Genomic DNA, 18,548 nt, shown 5'->3' with positions numbered 1-18,548 from the left:
CATTGAGCGCAATGGGAATCAAACCCGGGTTGCGGCGGTGGGAGCACTGAATCCCAAACACTAGCCGAGACAAAACGATTGCCTGCCTCTCCTCTATTTCATGAAGTTCATTTCCTCCCTAAACCTATTAGTGCCGGTGCTGACCCGTTTCATGTATTATCGCTCCCTCAGCTTCTCCGGGCGTCGGCAACTCTGCATTCTCGGCGGGAGGCAGCGCCACGCTGTCCAAGAAGAGGCCTCCGCCTCCGCCACCGGGCCACAAACGCACCCTGTCTGACCCACCCGTACCCCTTTGCCACAGTAGAGGGGGTATGCCCTTGGGGGAAACACAGGCAAACGGTACCCATTTGGTCCATAACCTCTCAGGACCACGCCCTAACAATCGCACCTAACCTACATGCTTTAAATGGGTTCAAAAAAGGGGGAATAAACACTAGTAGGCAGTGTTGGGCGCGTTACTGAAAATGAGGAATTAGCTTGAGTTACTTCTTTTAAATTGTAATTGTGTCACCCTCCCCCAAGTTAACACCGAAAAGTAGGGCGTAACTCCGAAAGTAACATGTATCTAGTTACAATTTACTGTTTATACCCGCATTGAAGCCGACCCTCGAAAACTGCTTTAAATTAGCCACATAATAAAAGAAATATAAGAAATTGTATACACTAACCTGTGGAAGAAGCGAAGCCTTCATATTTCTTGGCTTGTGCAATCTAGATAACTTGTAAACTAACATAGCAGAGACACTCCATATCCATTTTGTCTTTTGTATTCAAACCTCTGGAAGATTTCTTTCTCCATTCATGGGTAATGTCCTAGACCAGGGGTGGCGAACAAGTTTGACACAAAGAGCCAAAATTTTTAACTGGGAGAGTCAAAGAGCCACACCACGCACTCACCTGCCATGACAGACAGACACACACAAACACACACAATTAAAAACATTATTTCCCATAACACACTCCTTACAATACAACAAGTATGGCTCTTGTGTTGAGTTCAAGGAACGTGTCCACCCTCAATACACACAAAAAAAAATAAACATGAAACAAGGCAAAGAGCCACAGTATATAGGAAATATGATGAGGCAAAGAGCCGCTTTCTTATTGGCTAAGAGCCGCATGCGACTCTAGAGCCGCGTGTTCGCCACCCCTGTCCCAGACGTTTTCCTTTTTTTTAACCATTGCAAAAAGAATTTTATAATTAAAAAGAAAAAAATTTGCTACAGTTTTACTGCTAATTCTGTGCTCACGTATGCCCCTTTGATTTCGTTGTTCCTGTAAAAGCCACGCCCCCCTCTTGACGTACTGCCCACCATTCGCTACTAGTGACACACAACTAAATATGCGTATTCAAACTGACCCCCCTAATTTCAGTATTTTAGTTTAAGGTTGTAAATGTGGCTTGGATGGGAGTATATACAGTAGTGAGAATATCACAATGAGGAGAAATTCAACACCCTCGTACTTGACTCCACCACTATAACGATTCAGTTGCACTTTGTAGGTAAATGCAAACACCATCCACCATTTTTTAGCGAAGGAGGAACAGTTTGCGATCAGAGGACGTTGTAATTCATGATTTACTTCAATTAAATAGCGTAGTAACGCGCCATGTCGTACGTAATAACACGTTATATCAATGGTTACCGAGAAAAGTCATTGCGTTCCAGGAACACCTTCCTTTGTAAGGCCTTAGTTCAAACACTGGTCAGAATGACAATGTTTCCACATAGTTTGTCTACGCCTGAGTTTGTATCTCCCCCAGTAGCGCTAACTGCTGTCACACAGGTCCTACCTCAAACAATGGGTGGTTGGTTGAATCCCTTAACCACTAGGGTCGTAGGGGCACCATTTCCTGTGGTGTGTCTTGGGCAAGTACAGCCTGGTGGTGCCCAGCTCTCTCCAGGCCTACATCTGTTTCCACCTGGTCTCAGACCAGTTACCTTTCGCGTGTTAGGCTCATGTGCTAACCACAGCACTACAGAAAAATACTAGCTACCGTATTTTCCGCACTATAAGGCGCACCTAAAAGCCTTTATTTTTTTCAAAAGCTGACCATGCGCCTTATAATACAGTGCGCCTTATTTATGGATCAATATTAAGTCACAAAGTCTTGCAACTAATGCAGCAGCCGCCGACTCGATTTTCCCCCAAACGCGTAGTAGTCCCAATGTATGCTGGGATTTATTTACTGGCGTTTCCTTGGCTAACCAATGTGTCAATCATCATTTGAATCCATCACTATTGGCTAAAGTTATTCGGAGGTAAACGGGGCGGATCCTTTTTATCATTTACAGGCTGGCATAGGCTAAAGGGGCAAAACAAAGCCTGCAATTGGCCGAAAAAGATGTGTCAATCATCAGTTGAATCGATCACTATTGGCTAAAGTTATTCGGAGGTAAAGGGGGCGGATCATTTTTATCATTTACAGGCTGGCATAGGCTAAAGGGGCAAAACAAAGCCTGCAATTGGCCAAAAAAGATGAATCTGAATAGCATGTTGGGTTGACGACATAGAGACAGTATTTCACTATTCTGTATTGGTTTTGTAAATATTTTACTCTCCTGGATTTACTACACTCACGGATAGAAGAGGACCATGGTTGCACATTATTATTGAACACAACGACTTTGGTGAGCTACTCCGGCTATATATTTTCCCTGTATCTTGTTTCAGACTGAACTCGATGTTTCTGTGATAAGCGGTGCAGATAATGGATGGAATGGAGTGTCTATTTTTAAATTAAACTCAATTCCAAGTGTTTATTGTCATATGCACAGTAATGTTGCGAGCGAAAAAGAAAATAGAAACTAAGGAATGGTTGGCATTTCTTGAATCCCAAGACTTTAACCTTCCGAATGATATTTGGAACGATGCATTTGAGTGACATCGTACGGACACCGCATCCGCACGTGTCTATGACACGCATTTGCTTCTTTGCAAGCTTTGGGAATGTTAAGGGGGTAATAAGTTGGACTGAACTATCTGATTGTTTTGTCGACGTTCCCATTGTAGCGCCTTATAATCCGGTGCGCCTTATCTATGGAAGATATAGGACCAAAAACTATTTTTTGGGGGTGCGCCCTATAACCCGGTGCGCCCTATGGTGTGGAAAATACGGTAATTGTTAAAAAGCACGAATGCTAACTTTATTCGAAAGTGAAGCGCGAACTCCCAGGCGTCTCGGAGCGTGCGGAAAGCTCAACCAGATCCCCCATTCTTCATACGCCCTTCCCTCCATCCCATGATGCCATTTTGTGGCCCGGCATGTTAATGGCTTCGTTGTTGGTTTGAGCCAAAGAGCTAGCGTTAGCGGGCGTGCGTAACGTTTGTGTGTCGTGTTTTTGTGGCCGCATTTGGCGACGCCCTAGGAAGCGATTCTACGCCGCCTCCCGTCAACAAGATGTCCCCCGTCTCCAACAAGTTTGAAGGCATCCCGCAGCAGCAGAGGTAAGGCTTTGTCGTTTCAATTACGGTTTCGAGCTACACTTGAAACCCGACATGTGGTTTTAAAACTAATTCAAATTCAAAATAGAATAGAATAGAATAGAATATACCTTTATTGTCATTGTTACAAAATGGGTTGAACATATTGTGACAACGAAATTGGACGTGGCACTCTAGTTTCTTAATCACTACATTGTTCTCCGCTGTCTCTCTGCCCTTTCTCTCTTAAAGTGCCGTGTTAAATTCTGAAGGACGTACTGTTTCTTTGGTTTATTGCCCTATTTTCAACCTGTCAAAACGGCTTTAAGAGTTTTGAGTGAACTCGTAAAACAATCCGTCAAAAGTGGAAAATGGTCGGTCAATGTAACCTTTGCTGACACAGAAATATAAAAGATGGAAATGTTTATACAGAGTTGTTGGAGCTGGGTTTTATTACAAAAGACAGGCTTTAATTGAGCAAAAATCACCTCTCCTCCTCACAAACAAAATGGGAAGTTTTGGGTTTTCTTTGGGCACAGTCATGCAATTTAGGTTAATTGGGCTTTAATACCCATGGATGTTTGAGGCCCAGTTTTACCTCTGCTTATCAACTTGTCTGAATCTTTGATTTTTTGTAATTTAAAAACGAAAAAAACACTTGCAGCACGACTTCAAGCAACACAAAGTCCACACTTGGTCCAAGGGTTCTTCCCAAACTACCTCAGAAAGGTGCGTGTCAGAATCATTATTATCTTCATCGTTCCTTCTCATGATCTTCTATGTCTTACTGAGATCACGCATGTGTGTACGTGTGTTTCGTGCAGTGGCGTTGCGCAAGATCGACACCATTCACCACCCCTCGGTGGACAAAAGCAGCGCCGCTCCCGAGGTCTTTCCAAAGTCCCCGACAGGCACGGAGGCTCCGCACAAGGCTGGGACTCCGTCTCCGGCTCAGGAGCGGCCCCAGCACGGCGAATTTACGCCCAAGCCCCAGCCGGCCGAGCTGCCGCCCAAGCCCGGCGAACTTCCGCCCAAGCCGCAGCTTTCGGAACTGCCGCCTAAGCCGCATCTGGGTGACCTGCCTCCAAAACCGCAGCTCAAGGACCTGCCACCCAAGCCCCACCTGGCAGACGTGCCACCCAGGCCAGGAGCTGGCGAGCCAGCCCCGCGCCCGCCACCAGGGGACGCACCGGCGAGGCCCCAGATACAGCCTCCTCCCCCGCCGCAGCCGCCAGACTTTCCGGACTCCCCGTCGTCAGACCGGTCGCCCAACCTGCAGCACGGCACCGACGATGCCGACAGCACCTCGCCGGGGACCTCCGAGACCCCCGTGCCTCTACCTAGAAAGATCAACGCTGTAAGACCATAACATTATGCTCTTATCGTAAAATCCAGACTACAGAGTGCACCTGATCAAAAGCCGCATCCACATTTTTTTGCACAGACCACACAGGATAATGCTACGATTAATTTGCATACTCTGTCCAAAGCTCAACTAGAAAAACAGAAGAATTATAGTTCAGAATCTAATACAGTGGAACCTCGGTTCTCGACCATAATCCGTTCCTGGAACCCTGTTCGAAAACCGATTTGTTCGATCACCGAAATCATTTTTCCCATTCAAAATAATGTAAATCGTTTTAATCCGTTCCAACACGCTGAATGATTACCTTGAATGTTTAACGTAAACATAAAGCTAACCCAGGCTAATCGTACGTTCGCGTTATCATAATCTTCCGTACGAAAGATTACGCTAACATGAACGTGTAAAAATAAAAAAATCAAGTCGTTTACAAGTCATTTAGCACCCGGGTCTCCACAACAAGTGGTGAGCAGTTCATTGGAAAGGGGGCTCCGTTCCAACACCCTGAATGTTGGGCTCTGTTCCAACACCCTGAATGTTTACCTTGAATGCTTAACGTAAACATAAAGCTAACCCAGGCTAATCGTATGTTCGCGTTATCGTAATCTTCCGTACGAAAGATTTCGCTAACATGAATGTGTAAAAATAAAAAAAAAGGATAAAGAAAAGAATTATGAATAGGATTTCTTACCTTTGTGGTGGTCAGCAGAAGGCGCAGGTGGACGGTGGGGTATATCCTAGCAAGACCAGACACTTGCACACCTCCTTCATATTTTGCTATTATTTCTTTCTTAAATGCAATAGTTGTACGCACTACTTTTCTTTTTTCACCTGTAGCAACTTTGCCGCTTGCACTGACTTTCTTCGGAGGCATAATTAGGGGCTAAAACACTTGGTACACCTATATTAAAAGCGAAAGCAAAAGGAAGCACGTCCGCACGCGATAACAGTCGGTCAGGAAAAGAGTGATCTACACCCGTACGCCGCTCAGCATCGCGCCGTAGCGTACGCACTCACGCATTACTGGCGTTCGAACTCCGATTTTTTGACCGAACAGCGAAGCAAGAATTTCTTGAAATTTTTGGTCCGACTCTGATTTGTTCGAACTGAGAGGCGTTCGAAAACCGAGGATCCACTGTATATGTCTTTTGCCTTTCAATTTCTGAACCTGGACTGTTCTGAACTCAGCTTTTTGCTAAATTATTTAAATCCAGTGTCTTATCACGAAGCACATACAGCCAAGTTGTGTTTCATAACCATCGTCTCAAAGGCAGAAACCCAACAAAAGTTATTTGCGAAGTGTATCCACTGTCCTTTAAGCTTGAGTTCAACAGCGGTGACGATCTTTCTGGTGGGAACTCTTAAATTAACCTTACACATTGAGGCAGGGCTTCACAATATCATCCTGCAGATCCCGGGCAGTGTGTTTGAGACCCCTGATTTAATTTGTATATAAGAAGGGAAAAATATAGTATGCTGCTGCCACCTACTGGTATGGATAGAGGATACAGTTATGCTGCTGATCTATGGAAGAAAGCTAAGCTACTGAACAACGGTTTGCTTTTAGCACGTTAGGGAAAAACACATAAAAAATGTAGCGTTTACCAAATTATTCGAATCGTTATCTGACTCCATTAACCAAACATAACCTTCATTCTCCCAACAATGAATGCTCTTTTCTTAATTCAGGGAAAATATTGACAAGAGACCAGCATTTCCACACGGGGGCAGATTTATAAGTATTTAAGTGTATTCCATCGAATTTAGCCGAATTATTGTCGAATTAGTCTAATTAGTCTTCGTCGAGCCTCCCTTTCACGACCGATCTCCCATCTCTTCTCCGAAGTTCTGTCTTCTCTCCTCTGAAGTTCTTTACACAAGCCAGGCCCCTCCCATGGGACACGTTGATTCCTCTCGTGGGGCGTGCTGACTCCTCCTTTGGGCAGGCCAGATGCCAGCTTCACCACCTCCTCGCCGAAAGGCGCCGCCATGTCTAAAGGAAACTCATATCAGCAAAGCGCTTCTCAAAACAATGCCAAGCGTTTATCAAAACTAATCTAAGTCCTTCGTCAGCGCCCCGTTATCAAAATTCCCCAGCCAAAACACTCCACACCTGGAACGGCGCGACCTGTCATCGGACTTAAGCCTCCTCTGGGAAAAATCTTCATTGCATTCAATAAATGTAATTTGTATAACATTTTATAAAATCCCTTATAGTCAAATAAATAAAATATAAAATCCTTCACACAATTGGGGAATTTCCTGCAGCATACTGGACAAGGTCTCACAGTTCACTGGTTGAAATACAATAGATAGTGATCTGCATCCTGGCAACTTGAGTAGCGGCGGCCATACTGGATGGGTACCCAGCCATACATATACCAGTCCAGTTGCATGTTTACATCAGGTGTCTCTAACTCAGTTTGCCTGGGGGGGAGCCGGAGTTCAGGTCTGGGTGAAGTTGGGCCAAATGAGGTTTTCCACCAAAACGTTTGAGAGAGGGGCTCTGATCTGTGTCATCAGCCTAGTACAAGGCAGATGGTTTGTCTGTTGAATCAAAGTTCATCTTCAAACCTTGTCTGTCAGACCCATCCGTTATGGCCGAAAGTCCTTAAGGGTATGCTTTAGACTGAGTCAATACACTTAACAGATATGCTCGTCAAAGCCATTGAATGAGCTAGAATAGAATAGAATATACCTTTATTGTCATTGTTACAAAATGGGTTGAACATATTGTGACAACGAAATTGGACATGGCACTCCAGTTTCACATTTAACAGTGAGGATAAAAGAAAACAAAGAAAATAAAGGTTAACAAGCTAAACGTGGTATTTGTTTCCCTTTTAGGGGAAGTGTAAAATGCGGCGTGTAAAGACCATCTACGACTGCCAGGCCGACAACGATGACGAGTTAACCTTCGTGGAGGGCGAAGTCATCGTGGTGACGGGTGAGGAGGACCAGGAGTGGTGGGTGAGTCAGCGTCTACGTAAATCTGCACTGCGGCACGCTCTCCCATCGGCCCGGTGTCGGTACAAAAAAACTACTCGGGTTGCAAGTTGGACTCGGAGGGATTGCACCTTTCCATAATGGAACCTTACGGAAATACGTGGAACGGTCCTGCCATGTACAGTAGTCCCTTGTTTTTTTTCGTGGTGGTTGCGTTCCCAATAACCCACAAAGCAGAAACCTTTATTTAATAGATATCAGTAACATTACATACGGACGCTGTCCTACTTACGAACAAGACGATCTTTAGTTGCTTCAGTGCTATATTTTGTATGGAATATATGTTTAAGGTTTATTTAAGTAAGTTTCATATAAGGCTTGTATAAATAACCTTTAATGTTTTGTACTAAAAAAATAAACATTTTATAAAATATGCTCTACAAAAGATAAAGTTGAGTTTAACTTACCGTAAATTCCGGACTATAGAGCGCACCTGATTATAAGCCGCACCCATCACATTTTAAGGGGAAAATCGATTTTGTCCATACACAAGCCGCACCTGTGTATAAGCCGCATGCACACACATAAAAAAAAAACACGAAATTAATCCGAACCAAACTTCAAGTGCCGCGTTTGAAACTAAATGTCCTTCATTGAAGCATACAGTCCAAAAATCACAGCCACCAAAATGAACGTAAGATGATATGGGTACTTAAAATTTGTTGCAGACCTGCAGATTCTAGGTGCCCGTTGATAGTAATCCAAGGAAAAAAGTGTATATTTCCAAAGGTAAGGGTGGGAAAAATATATATCCATTATTGTCCGCCGTGTCCACAAAAACTCACCTTTACCGGTCCCCACTTTCCCATCAGTCCGCGTTTGCTCCGCCCCTCTATTTTTAATTTGCTCGTGCAGAATAAGTGTCTCAAATAAATACAAATAAATAATTACAAAAATATACAGTTGCAAATACATATTACACCTATTTACAAAGAAAGACGGTACATCGAGAGTTTTCAAAGCTTAAATAATAATAACTTTCATCCTAAACCGTGCGTTTGGAAGGTAGCCTCACGCTACTAACAAGACGCTCGCATACCATCAAATTAGTCTGTTTAGGAAACAAATGCCGTAAAAAAATCACAGCAGACCATCTGCTTTTTCCTCCCTGGAAGTTGCTTCATGAGCCTTATTTTGCTCAATTTGCACGATGAAGGTAGGTATACGATCAGAAATTGTGATCTTCGGGGCATTTGTTCCACCGGTCTAAATCTTACCTTTGATACTCGAGCACTGCTGGCGGCCGTTATTGGCCGCATCTCTGAATAAGCCGCAGGGTTGAAAATTTGGGGGGAAAGTAGCGGCTTATAGTCCGGAGTTTACGGTACTTTTGGAAGATATGCTTCAAGAGTTAGGCGACGTCCTCCTCCGTGGTAAAAAGTGGCCGAAAAAAAGCGATCAAACCATTTTCTCAACCGCATCAAGCTTTCTTATTCCACTTTCATTTCACAAGAAACGGCTCACCTCTTTTCACCAACTATATTGAATGGATGCACGAGATATTAAACAAAAAAAATGTCAACGTTCTTAGCGCGCTAGAGAGACATTGCATTGTACTTACACACAAACTAGGAAGTAGAAGCCGGATTTCTTCAGGGTGGATGCTGGGTGGCGGGAGAAAGAAGCACTACAGTACTGTCCTGGACTCGGAAAAGGGTGCGCAATAGAAAATCTAACATACAGCAATGTCTGGTTATTTTTCGACATCCCGCAATCTTTTAATTACTTTAACGGTCGCAAGTAGGGGATCGTCTGTGTACAGGTTTCTCACAGATCCTTGAAAAGTTTTAAAAGGCATTGAATTCATTATTCTGAAAATAAGGCCTTAATTGGCATTAAAGTGTCTAAAACCCCATTTGAGAGTCTTAAAAATGTGAACACATAAAATTCATATTTGTTTTATAAAATAAATTAGCATCAATTGTCTTATTTCATAAGTCAGCAATTTACTTCTGTGGCAACATGGCGTAACCACAGTAGTGTAACTATCAAAAAGGTGATGTGGTTTCAGTCGGGCCATTCAGAGCAAACGTATGTCTTGGGTCCACCCAAAATACACATAGCTACTTTGGACGAAGATGTTTTCAGACGCTCCCCTACTTATGACCATTCGACTTACGGAAAACAGTAGATACGAATATTTTTTTCGGGATGTCGAAAAATATCCGGACATTGGTGTAAGTTAGATTTTGTATTGTGTGCACCTTTTTCCGAATAGAGGACAGGTCTGTAGTGCTTCTTTCCGCCGCTAACCGGCATGTGGCGCTGTGAGAAGTCACCCAGCATCCACCCTGAAGAAGAAATCCAGCTTCCTCTTCCTGGTTCATGTGTAAATATTCTATACTGTATCTTCAGCGCGCTAAGAACTTTGGTTTAATATCTCGTGCATCCATTCAATATGGTTGGTGTAAAGTGTCAAGAAGAGGCAAGCCGTTTCTTTTTGAAATGAAAGTGGAATAAAGAAAGCTTGATGAGAAAATGGTCGGAACGCTTTTTTTGGCCATTTTACCAGAGGAGGACCTTTTGAAGCCTATCTTTCAAAAGTAAGTTAAACTTAAAATGCTCTATGAAGATAAAGTTATTTTATGAAATGTTTACTTTTTTAGTAGAAAATAATAGAGGTTACTTATACAAGCTTTAAACATACTTCTTCAAACCTTAAACATACAAAATATAGCACTGAAGTAAGTCATGAACAAATTCAAGTTACGATTGTCCGGAGCATATCTCGTTCATAAGAAGGGCAGCGTCTGTACTTTAGACTTTGGGAAAGTTGCATTTTAATGATAAGAGGCTGTCCAACAATTTTTTTCTGCCACGGCTAAAAACTGTGCCAAGTCATGAGTATGAGGCACAATGTTTTGTATTGTTGTTTTTTTTTTCGTTTTGTTTGAATTGTGTTATTTGTTGTCGACTTGGTCTTAAATTTGATTTCAAAAGGCATTAAGTCTTAAAAACTCTTGAATTTAACTTGCCTTAAGCTGAGGAAACCCTGTATATACAGTTGTAAACCCAATAACAACTATAGATCTACAAAGAACACCGAGCTTTTAAGAATATTTTTATCTAAATTTGTGTTGTTGCTACAGTAGCATAACCACACAAATTACACCTGACATTGCCCTTTACTGTAGCTGATTAAAAAAACATCCACAGTGCACTGCGCTTTGTTTGCCTTTTCTAACAGGAGTAGGCACATGGATTTGGCCTCACCTTCTGTCTTTCAGGCAGGATGCAGGAAAAAGCCAAGGAGAGGTGCTAGTAGTATGCCTGTCAGTCACACACAAGGCACAAAATTAGAGAGTGCCGAGGGGAGAGAAGGGTTGCACCATCTACATCAGGGGTGTCCAACTCATTTTAACTCGGGTGCCACACAATAGAACAAACATTCTGTTGGGGGCCGGACTAGTCGATTAAAGAGGGAAAAAAAGATGGAGAGAGAGCGAGAGAAAGAGAGAGAAACAAAAGATAAGTCGTGAGAGGGGTGAAAGAAAGGGAGAGGAAGAAAGAAATCCAAAGAGAAATAGAAAGACAGAAGGAGAGAAAAGAAAGCGCTTAGGGTATGAAGAGAGAAAAAGGAAAAAAGGAAGTTATAGCAAAAGAGGTTTAAAGACACAGAGAGATAGAGACACACAGACAGAGATAAATACAAGTACAGTGTCTTTGTGAGAAGCACCTGGCTTTGGCAACATCAAGTTGACCTATTTCAACCTGCAGCTTGTTTTTCTCTTGCGCTTCTCTGAGTGTTGTCTCGCGGGCCGGATTCCATCCCTTAGCGGGCCTGATCTGGCCCGCGGGCCGCCTGTTTGACGCCTGTGATCTACATAAAGAAATTAGTGGAGAAGCAAAATATCAATCCCAGGTTTATAGTATCTGATGCAAGATTAGTATTAAAAATATCGATATTTGAATCAATCCTCCCACTACTTACAAAAAATACCTGGGCATGTTGGCACACCACCCAATGATAAATCCAGAAATTTTGCTACCAGAGTTGGTATCGACACAGGCACAATGGATTCGGAGCGGCGCTTTTTATTCAGGGTTGGGTGGGGTTACTTTAACTGGATTACTTTCAATTACTTTTGGATTACTCCAATACCAAATATGCTAATAAAGGACAAAAGAAACGAAATATGAATAAAATGATGACTCCCAACACGTGGTAAGCTTTCTCTCCTGGCTTTGATCTCTTTGATCTCCGGCAAAACTAACATAAAATGCGACAGAAACAAAATGAAAATAAATCCAAACAGCTTGCCAACATTTTTTTTGCCGTTCCATGTATTCCGTTACTCCCCAAGACTGCACAACATTTAGTCATTGTATTCATATTTAGTTTCTTTTGTCTTAGCATATTTGGTATTGGAGTCATCCAAAAGAAATTGAAAGTAATCCAGTTAAAGTAACCCTACCCAACCCTGTTTATATTCCCAACCTCAAGTCCGATTTGAGCTAACGTGCATCTTTTCTCCCGGCAGATCGGCCACATCGAGGGCGAACCGGACCGGAAGGGCGTTTTCCCCATGTCCTTTGTGCACATCCTCAGCGAATGAGTCCGGGATTCGAGACTTTGCACTAACGCTAAAGTCCAAAAGGCGGGAGAGAGCCTGTCTGTGCTGTACAAATCGACGTGCATATTTCATACCCCCTCCCCCAATATTATCAAGTGGTGACTTCCCGGCACTTAGCTCCCCCCCGTCCACGCTGTGTGTGTGTACATATTTGTAAATAAATACCGCGTGTCTCCTGTACAGATGGAAATTTGCACCCCTCCCCGGCTTGCTTCGTGTTTTAGAACCCGACTGAGAATTTTTGCTGCTGTGCCACCCAAAACAAAACAGTTCACCATTACGTGTTTAAATGATCAACCTCACGTGATGAAAACTTCAGTTAAATTCCCCCAAATGTATCCTGTGATTTCATGGGGAGGATTCTCCTTCAGCCTCATGCACGACCAGAACGCTAACCTGCCTCCAGACACTAGAGGGAGACAGTGCACCCCCTCTATCATTATCATGACTAGTATTATTGTTGCTATGAAGCAGTATTTAACAAAACAAACAGGACCTGTCAGGATTAATGTCGAGTAATTTTTCCCGACTTGACGGTTCCTGAACGTAAAGGCCGGCGACGAGAAGCTGAAAGATGGTTGTGATGTTGTCGCTTGCTCCTCACTTGCATACAGTTTGTCCCATTGTTCAGGAAGCCCCTCCCCCAACAAAAAAAAATATAGAAACACCTTGTTATCATTAAAGTGCTGTACTTCAAATCTCTCATCCTTTTCTTCTTCGTGATCTTTACACCATTAACAATTCGATAGCGGGCCGCCAGACTGTTGATAAACATGTGTGTCTATATAATGTTATCAGTCACTGAAATAAGTCATGCTACATATCATTGGGAGCTCAAACTCCTGGGATTCAAGATATACTGACCATTTCATACTATACTCCAAAAAACATCACAGTGTGAAACAAGATACCAGAAAACTATAAAGCCGGGGTTACTCACCAACTATGTTCTCTAGCCATCATTAAATGAGGTAAATATCTGTAAATTTAGTTACTTCGAGGACAATCCATTAAATTCATCTGTTCAAACCAATAACTCCAACACACGCAATACTGCAAAGATAAAAATTCGCCTAAAAGCATTTCTACTTTGTTCGACATTCCTTGCAGTTATCAAATCGTTTTACTACAAATATTTGAAAATGAACTCACAAAATATTCCTAATATGGGAGTTAGCCTATTACCTTTTGATTGACACAGCTCTTGGCTATTTTTTTTTAAGAATCCACAGCCTGCATCAATCTATACAGGCATGTTAATTTAATAAAACTGGGATCACCTCTTGTACTTTTCACTTTAGCCAGTAAAAACTGGTTCAAAAATGTATTGACACTTGTCAGCCAATGACATTCTGAGCAGTTAATTAAGCAGATATTAAGTTTTTAAATTAAATCCCAAAATGAACTTGCTTCATGCCATTTGTGATTCAGTTTTACACATTACGCGCAAATGAATTCTTTGACCTCCGGAAAAAGTTAAACATTTACAACACTATCGAAATGTCTAAAAAAAAAAAAATTGGCTGATGTAAAATACACAGTTGCTAAGGTTTAGGTGTAGAAAACTAGCCTTCAAATGACTACTGAAAACCTATACCTACCATTAGAAAAATGTGTAAATAAGTATAGTTTTTCAGATCGTGGTCAGATTTGACAGGGTACCAGATAAAGCTTCCAACTATTGTCTCACCAGTTCTTAAGCTACGATGCCGATGGTACACTCATCCTCAGGCATTTAATTACAAAAAACATTGCATTTGTGTGCCAACCCATTACTCAATTTTGGGGTCACTTGTGATTTGTTTTACTTTTCAAAACTGTCTATTCTCCAATTAAAAAACAGCATTCAATTTGCTTTGGAATACATCTTGAATTGTGATTTTAAATGGATTTTGCAGCTACACTAAGGGGTTAATTTACAAAATGTATTTTCCCGTAGCTAAAAAATGAAAATTCATGCACTACTCATGTGTCAATGTTGACATTCCTTGGTTATTTATGGTTCATTTGTGCCAGGTAATTTGGTGTGCTGTAATTTTTAGTCTTATTTGTAAAATGTTTGCAATACAACTTACCTGGAGACCAATGGCTTGGACAGTACAAAGATGAGATCGTTGAAGGGTATGAAGCCCAGCAACAAAATAGATAAGGAGTGTCTCAGCAGAGTGTTGGTTGGCAAGCTCAAGATTGCACAAGCCAAGAAATGGGAGAGTTCACTAGTACTTCCACAAGATGGTGTACATGTTTTACCCCATTTACTTAATTATGTAGCTACTTGAAGACAGTTTGAGAAAGTCTGCTTCAAGTCACTTACGCTATTTTATAACTAGTTACTCGGCGTTTTGGGCTACTTTTGGGTGTCAGTAATTGATACTAAATTATATTTTAAATGCAGTAACTTGTGACTAATGCACTTATCAGTAATGCACCCAAGACATTTTTCAACATTCCCCTTTAGGCACAATGCTGCAAAAGAGAATACCCAAAAAGCCAAAATTAATGTTTCAAAGTTTTGTATCATTTTTATTGTTAATCAAATTAAAATCAAGAATTAAACGTAAAGAAAAATATTAAATGGTCAATTACATTGGCAGAGCGAGAAAGCAATAAATTGCAACAGAAACAATTGTTTTACCTCATCTTATAAGTAAACGCACTGAATCCAAGTATACAGAATCTCCCTTAAAGGATAATAAAAATTACTCAGTATTAGCAAACCAACAGCAAATCAAGCCATCAAAATATTGTTTAGGGCTGAGGTGAGAGTCAAATTCGAATCTTTGGTCTCACTATCACACCCTGGCATGAGGCAACAGAATTGCGTGCCTCATTCCACATCTACTCAGCACAGTAATAAGTTACATAGCGACTATTCATGTGCAAAAATTCAGTGTTTTTAACATTACAAAATTTGTGAAAATACAGGACTGTCTCAGAAAATTAGAATATTGTGATAAAGTTCTTTATTTTCTGTAATGCAATTAAAAAAACAAAAATGTCATACATTCTGGATTCATTACACATCAACTGAACTATTTCAAGCCTTTTATTATTTGAATATTGCTGAATTTGGCTTACAGCTTAAGAAAACTCAAAAATCCTATCTCAAAATATTAGAATATCATGAAAAAGTATACAAGTAGGCTATTCAACTTATCACCTGAATCATCTAATTAACTCGAAACACCTTGCGAGGGTTTCCTGAGCCTTAAAAACACTCAGCTTGGTTCAGTAAACTAAATCACAAGTATGGGGAAGACTGCTGATCTGACTGCTGTCCAGGGGACCATCATTGATACCCTCTATCAGGAGGGTAAGACACAAAAAGAAATTTCTCAAAGAGCAGGCTGTTCACAGAGTGCAGTTTCAAAGCATATCCACAAAAAGTCTGTTGGAAGGGAAAAATGTGGCCGGAAACGCTGCACAACCAAGAGAGATGACCAGGCCTTAACAAAATTGTGAAGAGCCGCTTCCAGAATTTGGGGGAGCTTCAAAGACAGTGGGCTGAAGCTGGAGTCCAGGTATCAAAAGCCACAGTTCACAGACGTGTCCGGGAAATGGGCTACAATAGCCGTATTCCCATGGTCAAGCCACTTCTGAACTCAAGACAACGGAAGAAGCGTCTGACTTGGGCTATGGAGAAGAAGCACTGGACAGTTGCAGAGTGGTCCAAAGTCCTCTTTTCAGACGAAAGCAAGTTTTGCATTTCATTTGGAAGTCAAGGCGCCAGAGTCTGGAGAAAGGCTGGAGAGGAGCAAAATCCAAGTTGCTTAAAATCCAGTGTGAAGTTCCCACAATCAGCAATGGTTTGGGGAGCCATGTCAGCTGCTGGTGTTGGTCCACTGTGTTTCATCAAGTCCAGAGTAAATGCAACTGTGTACCAAGAGATTTTAGAGCACTACATGCTTCCATCTGCTGAAAAGCTCTATGGAGATGAGGATTTCATTTTCCAGCATGATCTGGCACCTGCCCACAGTGCCAAAACCACCAGTAACTGGTGCACTGACCATGGCATCACTGTCCTTGATTGGCCTGCTAATTCCCCTGACCTGAACCCCATCGAGAATTTGTGGGGTATAGTTAAGAAGAAGATGAAAGACACCAGACCTACAAATGCAAATGAGCTGAAGGCCGCTATCGAAGCATCCTGGGCATCAATAACACCTCAGCAATGCCACAGGCTGATTGCCTCCATGCCACGCCGGATTGATGCAGTAATCCGTGCAAAAGGATTCCCAACCAAGTACTGAGTGCATCAATGGACATTTTCAAATGTTTGATTTAGTTTTGCTGTTATAAAATTATTTTTTTACTTGGTCTGAGGAAGTATTCTAATATTTTGAGATAGGATTTGAGTTTTTTCCAGCTGTAAGCCAAAATCAGCAATACTCAAATAATAAAAGGCTTGAAATAGTTCAGTTGATGTGTAATAAATCCAGAATGTATGACATTTTTGTTTTTTTAATTGCATTACAGAAAATAAAGAACTTTATCACAATATTCTAATTTTCTGAGACAGTCCTGTATATCAGATCTTAAACTGACTAATTCGACTTTCATGAGTTCTATGGTCATGAGGTCACGTGAGGCACCATCTCACCTGCCTCCCCTAAATACACATCACTGGGTTCAAGCATAAATACAACTTCTCTAGCCATCCATCAACTTTGGTAACTGTTTCTATTAAATAAGTCAAATCATGTTTATATGTATAGCCCTTAATCACAAAGTCTCAAACGGCTGCAAATTACACAAATTATTGCGACACCATCCCTGATCTAAAACCTACATGAGGGCAAATAACAAATATTGTCAACATAAAATATAGGTTCTTTATATGTTATAGAATAGGAGTTAAGCTTAGATTTAAACAGTTTCACTGAGATTGCAGATCAAATATCAGGGCAGAGCATTCCACAGGACTGGGGCCCGAATGGAGAACCCTCTCGGACCTGCGGATCTCTTCTTGGCTCTTAGAATCACTAGTAGACTAGCATTTTCAGAGTGAAGGCTCCGGACCGGAACATGGGAGGAAATTAAATTTGAAATATGAGGGGAGCAAGTCCATGTATGATTTTGTATAATATCAACAGAACCATAAAAATCACATCTTAAGCCAACAGGGAGCCAATGCAGGTGAGGTAAAATCGGGGTAATGTGATCAAACTTTCTTGTCTTAGTTAAAATCCTCATAGCAGCATTTTGTAACAACTGAAGGCTCTTGATTTTAGACTTTACAAAATATTCATGAATCTGCAGTTCTCCAAAGTGAGTGCTTACTGTAATAAAATCTGACATCAATTTGGGGTATTTATGAAGCAATTTCATCGAGTTGACCATTTAAACAAATTTCGGGGATATAAATTATACAGAGATTTACACACCTGAAAATATGCACATTCTTTGACTATATTGGAATGCGCAAGTCTGTACAACTCCAGTGCCGTAGGCAACTTTACTTTAAAACAGATGTAGATTTAAAACATTGCTTTTGGGCAATATTGCAAAATAGATTTTCTTGAATTTTGCTGGACACACTTTAAAAGTTTAGGGTCACCCATACAATTGTGATTTCCCAAAAAGTCACTAGATATTAGACTGTACCAGATATGGAGTACTTTTCACCCAACCTTCTAGAAGATCCGTAAGGTTTCCATTTCTCAAACTACAGATTAATATAATTCATCCTGCCACTTGGTTAGCACAGGTTTGTGCTCTTCTCTGAAGAGTGTAGTACACGTTTAAGATCTTCAGTTTCTTGGCAATTTCTCACATAGAGCAGCCTTTATTAGACGACCTTCACAAAAGTTCTTTCTGGACATTTTGAAAAGTGAATCACACCCACAAAAGTGACGCTCCAGAGACTTTACTGGCTCAATTTTATAGCTTCTCTGGGCCAACATTGCAAGTGTTTGTCTAATCATCCATTTGCCTTTTAACACAATAAGCAAACAATGTACTATTAGACCAGTGGAATACTAGTTGCTGGAAATGGGCCTAAACACCAGCAATTGCAGCCAATAGTTACCGTGTTAACGATGAATGGGGTGTATTTATACTTTGTTTCATGTTGTCCTTATGGGGGAAAAAATATTTTCCCTTCAGAAATGAAGGAAACCTAAGCAAGACCCAATTGACTCAAGTTGAAACATTTCAAAGCAACTTCAGAGACCAAGTTG

General features: G+C 41.4%; 1 protein-coding gene and 1 long non-coding RNA gene across 5 annotated transcripts in view; one reads left to right on the top strand and one right to left on the bottom strand.

Moving 5' to 3' along the window:
• The window catches only part of asap1b (ArfGAP with SH3 domain, ankyrin repeat and PH domain 1b), a 117,354-nt gene extending 104,282 nt beyond the window's left edge, over nucleotides 1-13,072 (top strand). For 2 of the 4 annotated variants that reach the window (XM_088322724.1, XM_088322727.1), the window contains 6 exons: nucleotides 172-339; nucleotides 3,372-3,450; nucleotides 4,091-4,155; nucleotides 4,251-4,783; nucleotides 7,637-7,759; nucleotides 12,277-13,072. In XM_088322724.1, the coding sequence (XP_088178850.1) occupies nucleotides 172-339; nucleotides 3,372-3,450; nucleotides 4,091-4,155; nucleotides 4,251-4,783; nucleotides 7,637-7,759; nucleotides 12,277-12,351 (1,043 nt within the window). In that variant the 3' untranslated portion in view covers nucleotides 12,352-13,072. The remainder of the gene's footprint in view (nucleotides 1-171; nucleotides 340-3,371; nucleotides 3,451-4,090; nucleotides 4,156-4,250; nucleotides 4,784-7,636; nucleotides 7,760-12,276) is intronic. The other 2 variants (XM_088322726.1, XM_088322725.1) reach the window with 1 other exon arrangement.
• On the bottom strand, nucleotides 6,033-11,582 carry LOC148348503 (uncharacterized). The gene is made up of 3 exons (XR_015847710.1): nucleotides 11,472-11,582; nucleotides 11,009-11,065; nucleotides 6,033-6,782 (listed from the first exon to the last, which is right to left on the bottom strand). It is a non-coding gene; the product is annotated as an uncharacterized LOC148348503 (long non-coding RNA).
• Nucleotides 13,073-18,548: the final 5,476 nt, after the last annotated feature.

This window comes from Urocampus carinirostris, chromosome 18, assembly GCF_059441175.1.
Source record: "Urocampus carinirostris isolate Australia breed hairy pipefish chromosome 18, RoL_Ucar_1.0, whole genome shotgun sequence".
NCBI classification, from domain to species: Eukaryota; Metazoa; Chordata; class Actinopteri; order Syngnathiformes; family Syngnathidae; genus Urocampus; species Urocampus carinirostris.
The sequence above is the reverse complement of the archived record's forward strand: the minus strand, read 5'-3'. Positions and strand labels throughout refer to the sequence as shown.